General features: G+C 40.6%; 1 protein-coding gene across 1 annotated transcript in view; it reads left to right on the top strand.

Moving 5' to 3' along the window:
* Positions 1-1,017: 1,017 nt before the first annotated feature.
* The window catches only part of LOC108791852 (uncharacterized protein C3orf67-like), a 103,841-nt gene continuing 89,797 nt past the window's right edge, over positions 1,018-15,061 (top strand). The window contains exons 1-4 of the mRNA XM_018562446.1: positions 1,018-1,175; positions 1,270-1,572; positions 2,860-2,941; positions 11,231-11,605. Of these exons, the coding sequence (XP_018417948.1) occupies positions 1,018-1,175; positions 1,270-1,572; positions 2,860-2,941; positions 11,231-11,605 (918 nt within the window). The remainder of the gene's footprint in view (positions 1,176-1,269; positions 1,573-2,859; positions 2,942-11,230; positions 11,606-15,061) is intronic.

Raw genomic sequence — 15,061 nt, 5'->3', positions numbered from 1 at the left:
GACATATATTGCGTGCCGCCGCTTCTGCATCAGGCATCGCACCCCCCCCCCCCCCCCCCCGTACATACAGGTAAACCGCCGTCCCCGCCAGATCCTCCAGGTCCCCCCACTTCTTGGCGCCGCAGCACTAGACGTTTGCGTACCGCGGGAGGGTGGGTGCCGCCCTAGGCAAACGCCTAGTTTGCCTCACAGTAAATACGCCCCTGTATATACCCTACCTATGCACAGGGAGACTGGTCTCTTAGCTGCCTTCACATTTCCCAGGCAGTGCTGACATTATGTCAGTGCTGTTTTATCTTGGAATTCCACTCATCACTGTGAGTCCATCTTTCCCCGCTTAACTAAAATGATTGGCAGAGCTTCTTTGGTCTGGTCTCAACTCATTGCAACACTCCCAAGAGCCAGCCCAGAATTTAGATTTATGGTTAGGACCTTTGGGTATTGTAGCTTCTGAAGGTGCACCCTAAGTGTAGGACATCTACTGATCGCTTCCCCCACTGAAGAAAGGCTGAGAAAATCTGAGCAGCTGTGGATGATGTCCTCAGAGAAAATTCAAGGAAAGAATTGTACTTACAGCGGCAACTTAAGAAAAAAAACTATGAATACTACCTAGGTAAGGGGTTCAGGTCATTTGTCATTGCCCAGCATTAAAGTGACCCTCTAACTAAACTTTCCCAGGAAAATTATAAGAGTGTAAATACTTACCTCCCCATCATCCAAAATAGTGAACATTGCTCCTTTCATGAAAAATCATACCACAAAGTTTGATATCCTGAGTCTGTTGCAGCCCAGGGCCGGATTTCCCACAAGGCTCACGCAGCAGGGAGTAGAGGGGCAGCACAGCCACCGGGCGGGTAGTTTTTTTCTACATCTACAAAGGAACACGAGGGGAGCAACAGCGAATACAACAATGGAGCACTAGCTAGTTGGACTGAAATATATATATATAACAGGGAATCAATGTAATGGTAAAGAATCAATGTGATAGCACTTACATGTGAGTCCAGGGATCAGGAGATGGACGGCCTGTGGGGAGGATCGGGACCCTCGTGGTGTCTGTCTGAATCCAGTTGGTGTGCTGACTGGGGAGGTTCATCCACCGGAGAGGAATACTGTGAACGGAGAGAGGTGACTCTGTCCGTAGTGCTGCTGAGAGGATGTCGGCTCTGGGCAGTGTGGGTTGGGGCCCCAAAATTTCTGACGGCTGCCCTGATTGGAAGTGACAGGTTCAATAAAGAGAACCTGTCACCTTCAAATGCTATCACACAGGGACTTGGACGATACAAGGGAACTATTTGCTCCTATTGAAAATTACCCCACAGCTAACCAGCCCCTGTCAGACACCACCCTTAAAGATATGCTGGTGTCCCTGAGGAGCTCACTCAATTCAGATATGCAGGCCCTTGTCCACCAGTTCTCATCTGACCTACAGGAAGTGGGGGAGAGGGTCACCCATATTGAGGATAAGATGGGGGACTTTGCAGATACCTTTAACGAGCTGGTGGATGCGCATAATGATCGGGAGGATGACATTACCTGGCTGCAAACGAAAGTGGCAGACTTAGAAGACAGGTCACGTCGTAAAAAAAAAAAACAACAAAAGTGAAAGATGATAAGATAAATACAAATTCTTTATTGGGGGGGGGGCGCATTGAGGAACCCGGCCTTGGGGCAGCAGGGAGAGTAAATCAGGCCCTGAGTAGATCCACAACAAATTGACTTAATAAGCTGCTGAGATGAGTTCAGCTTCTGTAGAAGATAATGCGACTAAGATTTGCTTTTTGCTATACCAGGATATTGGGATGTTGCCTAACTGGAACAAGTAATCACTTGTAGATTTTTGAGTAATGGGATCACCTACACAATCTGAGGCCACTCATCTTATGAGTTCTGGGTCACCATTCACAGATTATGTTCATGTCCTAAATCTGTTTTAGTTAGCGTTAACAGCATTCTATTCTCTTTGCTGGGGTTTACTTACACATCTGTAGGGAGGTGACATGGCATCTCTTCGATTGATAAACGTGTGAGACCTAATGTATCCGACAAAAATACCTTCCTTATCCCAAGGCTCCCATTTTGAACACTTTTTTTTAGGAACATGTACATATGCATTACCACCAAACACTGTAATGTGTTTCAGGTCAGGCTTCTTTCCATCCCATAGCTCACATGGAGTTTTCTTGGTTGCTTTTTTAGGTGGGCGATTTTGGAGGTTGGAGACTGTCATAATTGCCTCTTTCTAAAATGTTGTTGGCATATGTGCATTAAAGTAATTTTTCTGCCACTTTCAAATAAAGTGTGGTTCATGCTTTCAGTAACACCATTTTGTACTGGACTGTATGGTACTACAACATGATTCCATGCTTCCTCAGAATAGCTTGAGTACACAATTGAATAAAGCTAGTACCTCTAAATATCTCAACATATCCTTGCCTGGTGAGCTTCTTCAATGACAGGAGGTTACTTTCAAGAGTAGGCACTTACACTAGAGTACATTTTTGATAGGTATCTTTCTGGTGACTGTTTGGAATAGAGGGCATTGTAGATAACCTTCCAATATTCCCTCTGAGACCATATTTTGCTTATTGGTTATTGTTGGTAAATTTTAGTTCATTGCTAAGATTTTCTCTTTCGTGTACTTTCTTTAGCTCCTACCACACTTCTTTTGGTTTTTCATACTTTCATATGTACACAATTTGATCAATCTGTGCCCACGGATATAGTACTTTGAGCTTTTTGATCTTTCTCTGTCCACTCATATGTAGGTGGGTTCGGTCTGTGCACTTGTATAAATATGTATGTACTCTCAGCGGTCTAAGAACCTGTGATGCTATCATGTCTAATGCAATCCATTAGACATGAGGAAGCCAAAGGCATACCACAGCTAGAGCGGAGGGATAGAGAGGTGAGCAGTCACTGCTGCAGGACCAAAGATCGGGTGAGCATTTCCTCTTTATTTTCACCCCTAGACCAAAATGAGCAGTTAACACTTGCAGTGTGGGGGTAGCTCCACTGCAATGGTTAATTTAAAAAATCCTGGAGTACTCCTTTAAATACTACAACCTAGGAATAGAAGTAATAATTGCAGTATAATATATGAGAATGATTGTTGCACCTACGTCTCTGTAAATTTCACGTAAACAAGGTGGAACCAGTGAGAGCTGCAGAGATCTAGAAGATTTACACTCCTGGAATTGTCTCGGAAAATCTCTCTAACAGAAACCTGGATAGTAGTAACAACCCCACAACTGCTGTCTGTGGCCCCTTAAAAAGGTCATTAAAAAGAGCAGTTATAATATTCAAAGTTCTGCAACCTATATCTGCCAATCCCATTTCTAATTTTTTTATCAGTTTAAAACAATAAGAACCATAAAAAATTATTGCTCATCTACTGTTATGGGTTATTGGACTTTGCATATTGCTTTTTTCCTCATTATGTATTCCTGTCCTACCTTTGGGCCTTTAGATGAATAAAAATAACTAATTTGTGTGATTAATTAGTGCTGCTTTTCATTGTGCCATTTTATTGTTCTGAGGGTTCCCTTTTACCCACGTTTCATAAGCAAAGCTTAGCAGCCAACAGATTTTCTTGGCAGGTCTGCCAACTTTCCATCTCGGAAAAGTTCCACGTCAATTAACAATGGCCACCTTTACATTAATGATACATTACCATCTCTCAGACGCTATTAAATTATGTAGAGAGGATTGATGGGGTCACAAGGCACATCATCATTAAAGCACAGTATTTATATTCACCAGAGGCTCAGTTACCCATTCCAGTTAATGTAATTGAGTATTAAGACGTTCACTACAGAGTGGAGATTTGTGAAAAGTGCATAGAGTTAACATTTATATGGATTAAAAGACGATCTCTGTCCTTCACTGCCTACAACTGCTATAGTGTGAACAAAGTTTAAAGTGTCACTCCAAATGTTTTTTAAAGAAACATACTTAGAAGTGAAATATGCATTGGATTCAATCTCCAAATATACTTATTTGCCTTTTATAGAAAATGTTTGTGCTGCTTTAGGTCAAATTTCCTTTACAGTTCTAAAGGGTATGAACACTCTTACAATAAACTTATCTCATTTGGTCCCTTTTGGTCCATTAAATATTCCATTGAAATAAGTTTGTTATATCTGTTTCAAAAAAAGCAAAAAAATAACTTGCCAGAAATATTTGCAGCTTCCAGTGCGCTCTGTCTGTGCTGCATTCTTATTACTTATATTGTTCCCAGTTATCTCTAAGAAATATGGAACTCCTCTCCTCTATGTTATGGAGAAGAGGAGAGGGGAGGTTTCTGTAGCCTTGTGCTAAGATGACAATGCTGCTTCTCCACACATACAATACAGTGAGTGAGCGTTGTCGCACTAGGATAGAAAGTGTGTTACTACCAGAATCACCAGGTAGGGCTCTGATTTTGATAGAAGAGTGGTCCTTGTGTCTGCATTGGAATCTGCAGTGTTTCCCCAAAAATAAAACACGTCTTATTTTTTTTTTTGCACGAAAAAAGACACAGCTTATTTTCGGGGGATGTCTTACCACTTAGCTGGGGGAGGAGTACTCACAGGACTGGACGAGGTCCCGTAAGGCCGAAGTGCTGTTGCCGGTCCCAGTTTCGAAGTTGGCGGATGATATGCCACTTCCATTGGGCGGGGGGCGTGTGGGCGGGAGCTGCGGCTGCCGTGTGGGCGGAACTGTGGCAGGCTGTCGTGTGGGCTGGCACATGGGCAGGGCGGGAACTGCAGCTGGTCTTTACATTTAAAATTCAGTTATATTTGTAGCTACCGCGAAAATAAGACCTAGCGCTATCTTCAGGGATTTCTGTAATATAAGACCTACCCCGAACTAGGTCTTATTTTCGGGGTAGGTCTTATATTGCAGAAATCCCTGAAGATAGTGCTAGGGCTTACTTTCAGGGTAGGTCTGTCAAGATCCCTTGAAATCTCAGAAGTTACAGGTTGTTGAGATATGGGGCATACAGGGGGTGCAGCTGCTCAAGGTCCCTAAGGCGATATATATTAACCCAGATGCTTCCCTTTGCTTTATTAAGGGTCATTCGGGGACCTCTGCATGCTCTAAAATGATAACGTTGCACCTATAGAAAAGGAATATCATGGATACAGCATGGGTTGATATTTAATTCAAAGCTGAACTCTGGACACAATTAACTTACTTGTGTTATAGCACTCAAAGCTTCTGATGTCTCAAAAGCCACCTCCTGTGACAACTGCTATCTTTTAAATCCCACATTTCTTCTTATTTACTGTACATGTCTCATGTCTGATGTCTCAAAAGCCACCTCCTGTGACAACTGCTATCTTTTAAATACCACATTTCTTCTTATTTACATGCAGGTAGACGAGCTTGCAAACAAGGAAGTTTGCAAGAAAGCTCACTGGCTGTGGTAAGGCAGCTCTCAAACAAATATGCTTCCCTTGATGGGTACATGGAAGCAACTCAAAGAAGAGAAATAATAAGTGCCAAACCAAATTATTCATAATTTGATCAAACGATGATGGAATGATCAAGTTATTGAATTATGGAATGGACCAAATTACAGATAATTAAAGGCATCCTTGGACTTATTCACCTTTTTGGTTTGGCTCCCATTATTTCTATTCTGATCTGGAACAAGCATGCAGCAAAATCAGAACTACTAATTGGCATAATCATTCCAGTTCAGTTACTGACAAGATATTGAAACCGGAGGACCAGCATGGCAACCAGGGAACCGGCAATTTCAGAAGGTGCAGTTAACTGTGGCAGCCTGTGTATTTCTCTGGTGGCAGGTTTTCTTTGGCACATTTTGTAAGTTCACTAAAACCTTCAACCCCATTTACATTGTGTGCTCTGTTAGCAAACTGTGCATTAAGCCTCGATGAGTTAAAGCCCAATCAAACTTTAGTTTAAATTAGTTAAATACATTCCTAGTGTGTGTCAGAGAGCAGGACCCTTGTTCTTTCTCAGTGGAAGCATAAGTCTCTCTACAGAGGTCCAAAATGCCTCCTGTTGAGCCAGAGCTCTTCAATCAACTGGGAGCATGAGCTTTGCTGATTGCAGAGCTATTGGTCTGACTCAGCAGGGGGTGTATAAAGTCAATTGAGCGTGCCAAACAAACAGAGTCCAAACATTTTTAATAATAGTAATGGTTCACAAATGGCAACATAGAACAGCCACCACATTTCAGTGGCTCAAAGATGCCCCCCTTCTCCAGGTTTTGGTACGTCTGTTGATCCTCAGCAGAGAGACTACAGCTTACGCACATAGAACAAGACTCTTACTATGCAGCTTCTGACAGGGGAAAGCCTTTTCTACACTGTAGTTGCTTTTGAAAGAAAACTATAAGGAATAGAGCACCTGGAATGTGTTTAGTTGATATAAACTGAATGTTTAATTGGGCTTTGAAGCATTCTATTGTTTTTCAATTGACTGGCAGCAACCCTTTTTTAACATAGATAACTGTAACACATATGTGTACATACTATATGTGTAGTGGTGGACTACACTGTGTTGCCTGCTACTATAATAGTGTGTATGGTTGCCATTTAAAATGAATGGCAGTGCAAAGCAATGTACCTCTGTTTACACCTTACTGTAAGTTGTGGCAACACACTGTGAAACAAACATTTACAGAAACGCATAAATGTGAATGGGCCTTACAAAAAACCAAGTGCTTGTCTTCCGCTCCCCAAGCCAATATGCTGCTTGCTACAAAACGTCAAGTTCCCTTTAACAAGAGGAAGGCAGCAGTGCGAAGTTCTCTGAGGACACCCATAAAAAGAAGAGCATCTACATTTATCATTGATCGTAAATTTAGGTTGATAGAAATGCATCACACGCCCTCGGTAACACAGCAAACAATAACATTTGCGGGCGCCACCAAGTTTTACTAAAATAAAAAGCATTTGAAGCCATGGGTCAAAACTTGAAAGGGGAGATAAAATACCAGCTGTGATTTCAAATATAAATGTCGATTCATTTATGTTTCATAATGTTTATCCTCCCAGGTATAATAAACATGCATCAACATCAGTCTGACATATATGTAAAGTTCACCGTGATGTATACATTAATATATAATGACAACATTATGCATGTTTCTCGTATGATGTGTACAAGGCTTCCCTCTAAGGCACGGGGGTCCCATCTGCTGCGAGAAGGCGACTGCCTTTCGCCCACATAAATGGAATGATTAAGTTGGCTGTAGACCTTATGCTTAAATCCATGACATTTCAGCCAAGGGCTATCCGCTGTTCGGTGCTTTGTTCTGTCAAAGCCATTCTATTATTTCACAAAACAATTCTGGCACGAGCTAAAAGGTTCAGCTCTGCTTGGCTGAGGAGAAAGTCACATCTTCTGAGCGTTTACACAAACAAAAGGCCGGTTTCCCGGTTTCCTCCAGAAACGTATCTGTTGCCTTTAATTTAGGCTAATACAAAGTGAATGGCAATGGGCTTGAACATTTGCTTTTGGTTCAGTACTTGCAGTCAAAGCGGGACTTAAGGTCACATTTTATTTTGGCAGAATGCTCATCAAACTTTAGAATTGTCTTTCTTTTGTTTGTACCTCTGTGGATAGTATAATGGAGAAGCAGACTTAACATGGTTTAGAATCCAAATATTCAACATTTTAATGGTGCAGGTTTACTTATGTTAGACCTTACGTTGCGTCTGGCTCTTCAGCTTAAAAGTCAGGAAGGACAGGTCATCTAAAGCCTGTCAGTTTCTGCTAATAGCACATAACACTATTAAAGTATTTCTAAACCTGATCATTAAATTCTCACTTAAGCTGTAAAGCAGAACTACAGCCAAAATAATCAGATGCAAATGAATATCCCATTAAATGATAACATAACAACCAAACCAGCACATATTCTGCAATATTTAGCTTTAGTCTAGAGGTTTCCCTCTTTTTACTTTTTGATGTCCTCAGTCTGATGGCCAGAATCTTTCAACCCACTTCCATAGTAGCCCCAGTCTTTCTGACCTTCCCCAGACTGTTATTGGGCAGTGAAAGGAGAAGCAGCAAAGTGATAAGTTCCTCTATCACTCTGCTTTATCTTCCTATCAAAATGCATCTTGTCAGCACATAAACAGGTTGGCGTCTTGTGCTGCTGCTTCCTCTCACACTCCAGTCCTGCCATACCGAGATTGGAAAAAGGTAATACCAGATCAAAGCACAGTAGTTACACTACTTGCATTTTAATTAATACATTTAATGATGTACTATTGATTTAAGAGCTGCATTCATTTTTGTCTTTTATATCTGCCCAGAGTTTAGCTTTAACATATTAATGTAATTTCAAAAATAATTTCCAATTTTTTTAAATAAATAGCTTTCAATAAAGATCCTGATGATCCTGCCATGAAGGCCCTTGAGAAGCCACTTCCTGTTACAGAATGGCCATTGGTCAGTCTCTGTCTCCCAACTGTTTACCTGTGTTGTTACCCTGATACACGATCCACTGTGGTCACCATCAGGAAACTCATAATGAGAAATGCCATGTTGGGAGCACGGAATTGCATGTAGAGAAGAAGTGATTGCTTAAAGGCTGTGGGGGATCAGCAACAGTGAGATGCAACAAAACATGAAAATAAATGTTTAATTAAAAAACAGAAATGTACCAACTGTTCTGGGTCGACCGCTAACCTTTTCCAATTCCTCCGCTGGATTCCAATAGCCCAACGTATAAAATCCAAAATACTAACAATATAAAAAGCCATATCTGAAAATATCACTCAAACCATCCACATCACACTGCTACGCTGCAACGCACAGCCACCAGGAGGTGCGTTGGGGTGTCATTCAACCAAATGGCAAGGCGACGCACCTAGCAACAGTAATGCATGCTCGGTGCACTTTGCGATAGCGCCGTATATTAAACACATGGTATCGTGTGATTAACGCAATGCTATGATGTGAACAGGCGCTTAATCTTCTTGGTGGTCATGAGAATTTCTTAGAAGTAATACTTGAATGAATCATACTTTCTCTATATGAGGGACAGCAAGAAACCTGCCATGTGAGTGTTTAAACATATTTTGAAAACACTTCTGCATTATAAATAAATATCCAAATGGTGTTCTACGATTAGAAAGAAATAGGGAATCCTATTCACTACTGAATTGCCTATAATATTAAGTGAAGGCCTGGGCAGATAGGATGTGTCCTCTGTGTGCATGTAAAGGCTTAAAGAGTGCCTGTGGGTGGTGCAATACTGTTAAACTGTATATGCTTCCAGCTTTATTGCAGTGCACCCTATTAGCATCAAATGCCAGGGTGTGTGCTCCCCATGTAGTATCACTCCTTCCCCCCACCTACACCTTCCTCTTGGCTAGCTGCAGCCTTGACCCCCAAGAGCCTCTCTACACAATGTGTGTAGCGAAAGGGCAGAGCTAAGGGTCTGGTTCTGCAAGGGCATGACAGACCTATGCAGAGATACCAATGGATCCACACAGAGAGCAAGGGTCCTCTGCAGTATGCTGGTAGAGGACAGGCTTTTCTTTTTAAGGCTGTGGTATTTAGCTGATTTAAACTTAAAGCTTAGTTGAGCTTTAAAAAATTGATTATTGTTTCGCTAGAATCAAACTGGTCATTTTATGTAACCATTTCATATACAAATAGCGCTTATTGGAGATGTATAATAGATAAATATGTGAAAAAGGAAGGCACTATTTTATCATGAGCACACATTCGCTAAAACTCTGGTACGATAAGATTCTGATGGCTGGTGCACAAACCAGAACCTAAATCCCTTGATATTCATAATTGGTAATGTTTGAGAGACTTATTACGCACTTAATAGCGCCTGAAAATCTCCATTTGGCCTACATAACGTGCGATGTGGGCAGTGGGTTGAGAGGTGAGAAAGTATAATTGATAGAATTTGATTTTCATGCTGAACAGGAGCCTATAAAAACATCATTAGTCTGCACACACCGTGCTGCCCCTGCTGCAGTCTTAAGCGACATGAATAATGTGATTGAAGGGCTCACTGCATAGGGGGTGTAACGGATCACGTCCCCTGACTATCCACTGGCTGCCATTCTTCAGGGTGAACATAAATGTACTTATCAACGTTTTATTTTCATTATGACTACACGGACCGCCAGTGTAGGGATGTGATGAACTATACAGTATAGAACTTCACAAGCATTTTGAGAAAAACTGACAGACATATAAGCTAGATAAAGATGACCATAAACAGCCCAATAGTGTCAAGCGGTGATCCTTATTTTTAAGTGTCTTTTGCAATAGTTGGTGTGTTTCTGACTTTATAGGAGGGGATGAGGAGGCCTTTTTTTCTTCAGAGCGGTTCAGAAAGTTTTTCTACTTCAAGAAAGCCCAGTCCTTCAACCCTCTCTGTAGAAAAGAAAGAAGAGAAGGAACATAGTAACACATAAGCAACACAGTCACCACTCAGATAACAATGTCAATGGGTCAAAAATGGGCTGGTATCTCCATGCTTCTCAGATGTTGGCAGAGCAGTTATTTGGTGGCTTGCAGTTAATAGTCCAACAGTGGCAGCAGCCTACATGGCAGATGTTAGTATGAAAGCCTAGGTAGGTAACACAAGTCCGCTACGATTTGGGAGCAAGGTACAGAAACAGCAGGCAAATTGTGGTCAAAGGTCCAAGCCAAGGTCACCACTATCCAAAGCCTATTTTAAATTTTCGGATATAGTTGGAATTGATTAAAAGAAACTATAATGTATTTCTTTGCTGTATTTTTCCTATTGAGGTGATTTCTCTCCTGTTCTGTTCTGGAGACAAAACAAGAAATGAGAGGGAATATCTCCAAAGAGAGAGGTAACCGCCTCTTAGACAGTTGTTACCGGAACTGTTGTCTTTATTGGAAAATTTCCCCCACCTTACCTGAAAATCCATGTATCCACTCTGCAATGGACTAGACATCATTCTCCCAGTATGAGGTGTTTTATTATAATCTTGCTGTTTATTTTGTAATGTCATGCAAATGTCTCATTTATTAATGAGTCAGCTTTAAAACTAAGATTTTTCACATTCTGAAAAGAAATCATGATCACAACAAAGCTATTCTTTTATTTTGCCCCCGAATCCCACTTACATATACATGCAGCCCACCACAAACAGAATTCATGAATATTTTATGTAAGTTGTTACATTTTGTTTTTATGTTCCTAGCAATAAAATATTGAACACTGAATATGATAAAGTCACATGTGTTTTAATTTTCTCATAAACAGGAGGCAGACATTTTCAAGTGGACCTCCAGCCCTAAAACAGATCAAAATTTGTCAGAACTTTATGAGTCTTCTCATCCAGTGGATATTCATAGCAGAAGTTCCGAAGATCCATCTCTCCTTCATTCTCCCATCAAGGCTTCCAGTTCAAATAACTCTTCTACAGATGCCAAGATCGGAGACTTCAGCAGTCAAAGACAACTGATACCAACCCGTAGCTTGTCCCCCAGTGGAAGCAGAAATGAATCCTCTAAGGGAAATTCAGTTCTTTCGAAAATTCAACAATTTGTATCAGATAACAAGCTAAGAACTTCAATGAGCAAGAAATCCCTGAAGGAAATCCCAAAGGAAGATAGGAGGATGACAGATGAGGCATCAGTAAGTGAATTCAGTGCGTTGCTATATGCTCAATTTCCTCGGCTTAGTATAAGAAACCAACATTGAAGGTTCCTTAAAGGGAAAACAGAATGTGTTTAGGTCAATGGCATTTATTTATTTTTTTAAAGATTTACAAGTTTAATCTGTCAGTCACATAAAAAATGATAATGGAAGTTCCTTGCAATAGAAGAGGTATTATACTCACCTCTCTGGTTACTCATCTCTCCGACCTTCCCTCCGTTCCAGTACTGCAGCCTCCATCAGACTCAACAGCATTTGACACTTTTGCAAGTGTCAGATGCCTGCTTCCGCCACCATGTACTAAGCTTCTATCCTCCAACCCCTACATCACTAGCAGTCACTAGCATTGATGTAGGGGTTGAAGGATAAAACCACAGCACACGGCGGGAGACAGGCATCTGACACTGCCGTAAGTATTGCATGCCAAAGAGTCTAACAGAGGCGGCAACACTTGAACAAAACAAAGGCAGGAGATACAAGCCATAGGGGGAGGATTAGTATAACAACTCTTTTTTTGCCAGGAACTGCCATAAAGAATGGAAATGGTAATTTTAAATGATTTATTGTGTATTTGTTTTCACTATTTGTAAACAGTTTTAATTTTAGGGGAAAAAAACATTTAGTTACTTCCAGAAAACTGCATTTATAATATTCTTGGCTTTTTCATAGGACATGTGGTAGCTGTTCACTTTTAGGCTTTTCTTCCCTAACCCATGCTTTATACAAAGCTGTATGAAGTAAAAAGACAGAGTGTGTGTATGTGTGTGTGTGTGTGTATATATATATATATATTTTCCACATGAGGTACCATCAGTCCATAGTTATTCTCAGATACCTCTTCTCTGCCTAATTATGTTATGCCTCCAAATCCATAATGGACCAACCCCTGTGATAGCTCACGCAGGCTTTGCTATTAGGTTTAACCCCAAGTTATTGCATTTTAAGGATTATCAAACCTTAAGAAGATAACAAACATCTGGGAGAAGATAATAGCCTTTTTTTAATCTATACCAGAAAAATATAAAGCTAAGATGAAAAATGGGGTTAGAAGCCATTTAAGGAAATTGGATCACTAAGAACAATCTTAGCAAATACTTCAACTTGTGCTGTACATGTTTACATACATTGTGTGCTCTTATGTTTTAATGAACTGTCTCCTCTTAAACTTTCACTTGTGTCTTTCTTTTATTTTATCTTGAATGCTTGTTGGAGTCATATAGGGACCTTGGAGATTGTGTTATGATGGCTGAGAGCTCTGTTATAACAAAGCTAAAAGCCCCATTACCACATATCTATATCCTGTCTGCCCCAGACTAATGTTCTCAAAGGGCAGCATTCTATCACCTTTCTATGCCAGCCATCAGAGCATTCATATAGTCCTGCTATATCTGTGAGTAAGCTTGAACAGAGAGTTTTATGAAAACATTCCTCATGAAAACAAATAGAACGTGTTGTTAGTCATGATGCTGCTTGACAGTGGAAATGCTACCTCTTACAGGGATATTCACAAAAGGGTGAAGAGTGTGGAGAAGGCAGGAGAAGTAAACAATCTAGGCCAAATAGCCGATTTGGAAAAATTCTCCAATTCAGCTCACTTTCCAGTTGAGCTATGTTGTCCTAGATTGTTCACTTCTCCTGCCTTCTCCAAACTCTTCACCCTTTTGTGAATAACCCAGTTGGACTTTGCCCTCGCATGCTGGCTTCTTCTACATAACGCATTTACACAGTACCATTGTTTTGCCGTACACCCACCTTGTGAGGAGTATATGCAGCATGCTTTGTTTTGAAATAGTCAATAAAACCCTGGCAGGGTTCTAACCCTTCCCCACTCTATCCAAAACTAAAAACAATAATTGACTTTTGATACACTTTAATTACTTCAGTTTACTTTATATAAGTCTCTTCGAGTCCTGTGGCATAGAAGCACTGAGACTGGAAGAGAAAAAGGACACTTTCAGACAGCCAGACTCTGCTGCTTTGCAAAGTGATGTCAGTCTAACAGAGTTAACTTACCAACAGGTGGAAATACAGTGTGGTGATGCTCCTTCACAACTCAATCACAGCCTAGGGCCTGTCCTTGACCAACCTGTATCTCTTGTATTCTAATTGAGAAGTATGAGGCCATGGACCTGACAATGCTGTCTGGGAGAGGTGCGTGGATTACAAGTCCGACTGTATTAATTATAATTTTTTGGGTGGGTAAGAGAGTTTACATAACTGTATTTCAACCTTGAATTTAGCTGTTTGGCTACAATTCTGCTTTAGGTTCTGAACCATTTTTGAAAAAAAGCACATGTATGCATCGCTATTTCGTTTTTGAAGCTATTCTCTGATAGTTTCAAACATTTCGCTTTGCTATTTGCCGGCACAGTGTGCTTGAAAACCCGAGCCTTCTCACAGGTGAAAAAGACAGGAGCTCGTTTTAGAAAACAATGGATGGAAGGCCATATAATAAGAGACCTACTTCCAATTTATTGATTCACTAAGGTTTATATTTGCCCACTGTGAGAGGGAATTGATTCAGGAAGCTTTATATCCTCCCACTGTGAGCTCTGGTCAGTTATACACAAGCTTTGTTTATCCTCCCTACAGAGGTAAAAAATAGAAAGTTGCAAAGGTTATAGACAGTTTACAAGTAAAAAAGCCAGGTAGAATTAAACTGAATATTTTACTTATATTACCTGCAGTACATATTACCCCAGAGAGCACTATAAAGTAGCAGTTATTCTGAACTGTAAAATAGAATAAAGCAGTTTAAAGGGAAACTGTTTTTGTAAATCTCTACCCACTAGCTGAATTGAAACAGTTTTTAAAATGTTCTTTTGGCTAGTATCTGACTAGAGAATTTGCTTGTTTCGAATGGAACTCAAGCTTTCTCTTCTTTTATCCTAAGATATATAGAAATTGGTATAAGGTTTGTGGAAGTATAAAGCTGAGCTCTAGGCAAATATAGTAAAAGACACAGATACGTTTGGCTCTGTAATCAATAATTCACTATTAAAAGAATTTTAAAATGCAAGCAAGTGCTGAACTTGACCTGGTATCCACCTCTTGCAGTCCCTGTACAGCAGGGCCGGAGTGTGGGAGGAAGATGCAGCTTAAGGAGCCAATCAGTTCATATGCTGAAAAGAAGAATACTGATAGAAAAAGAAAGCATAATGACAGAGATGAGCTCATCAATATGGTGATCATAGTAACATGCTCTTGCTTGTTACTGTAATAACCTGTCTTCATGCACCTTTGGACTGCTTGTAGAGGTTTGGCATGACATGGGTATAATTGCTGTTTCAGCGTGCCATGGGTATAAGTGGTCTGAATTCAGTAAACTATTTAGGTTGCCATTGCTGACCTCCATCTAAAAAATGCTAGTCAAATGTTTTTCTCTAATCTTTGTAGGTCACTCACTTGCAACAATCATGTGGCATGTGAACACAT

The sequence above is a fragment of the Nanorana parkeri genome, unplaced genomic scaffold (genome assembly GCF_000935625.1).
Source record: "Nanorana parkeri isolate BGI_ZX_2015 unplaced genomic scaffold, ASM93562v1 scaffold578, whole genome shotgun sequence".
Lineage (NCBI taxonomy): Eukaryota > Metazoa > Chordata > Amphibia > Anura > Dicroglossidae > Nanorana > Nanorana parkeri.
The sequence above is the reverse complement of the archived record's forward strand: the minus strand, read 5'-3'. Positions and strand labels throughout refer to the sequence as shown.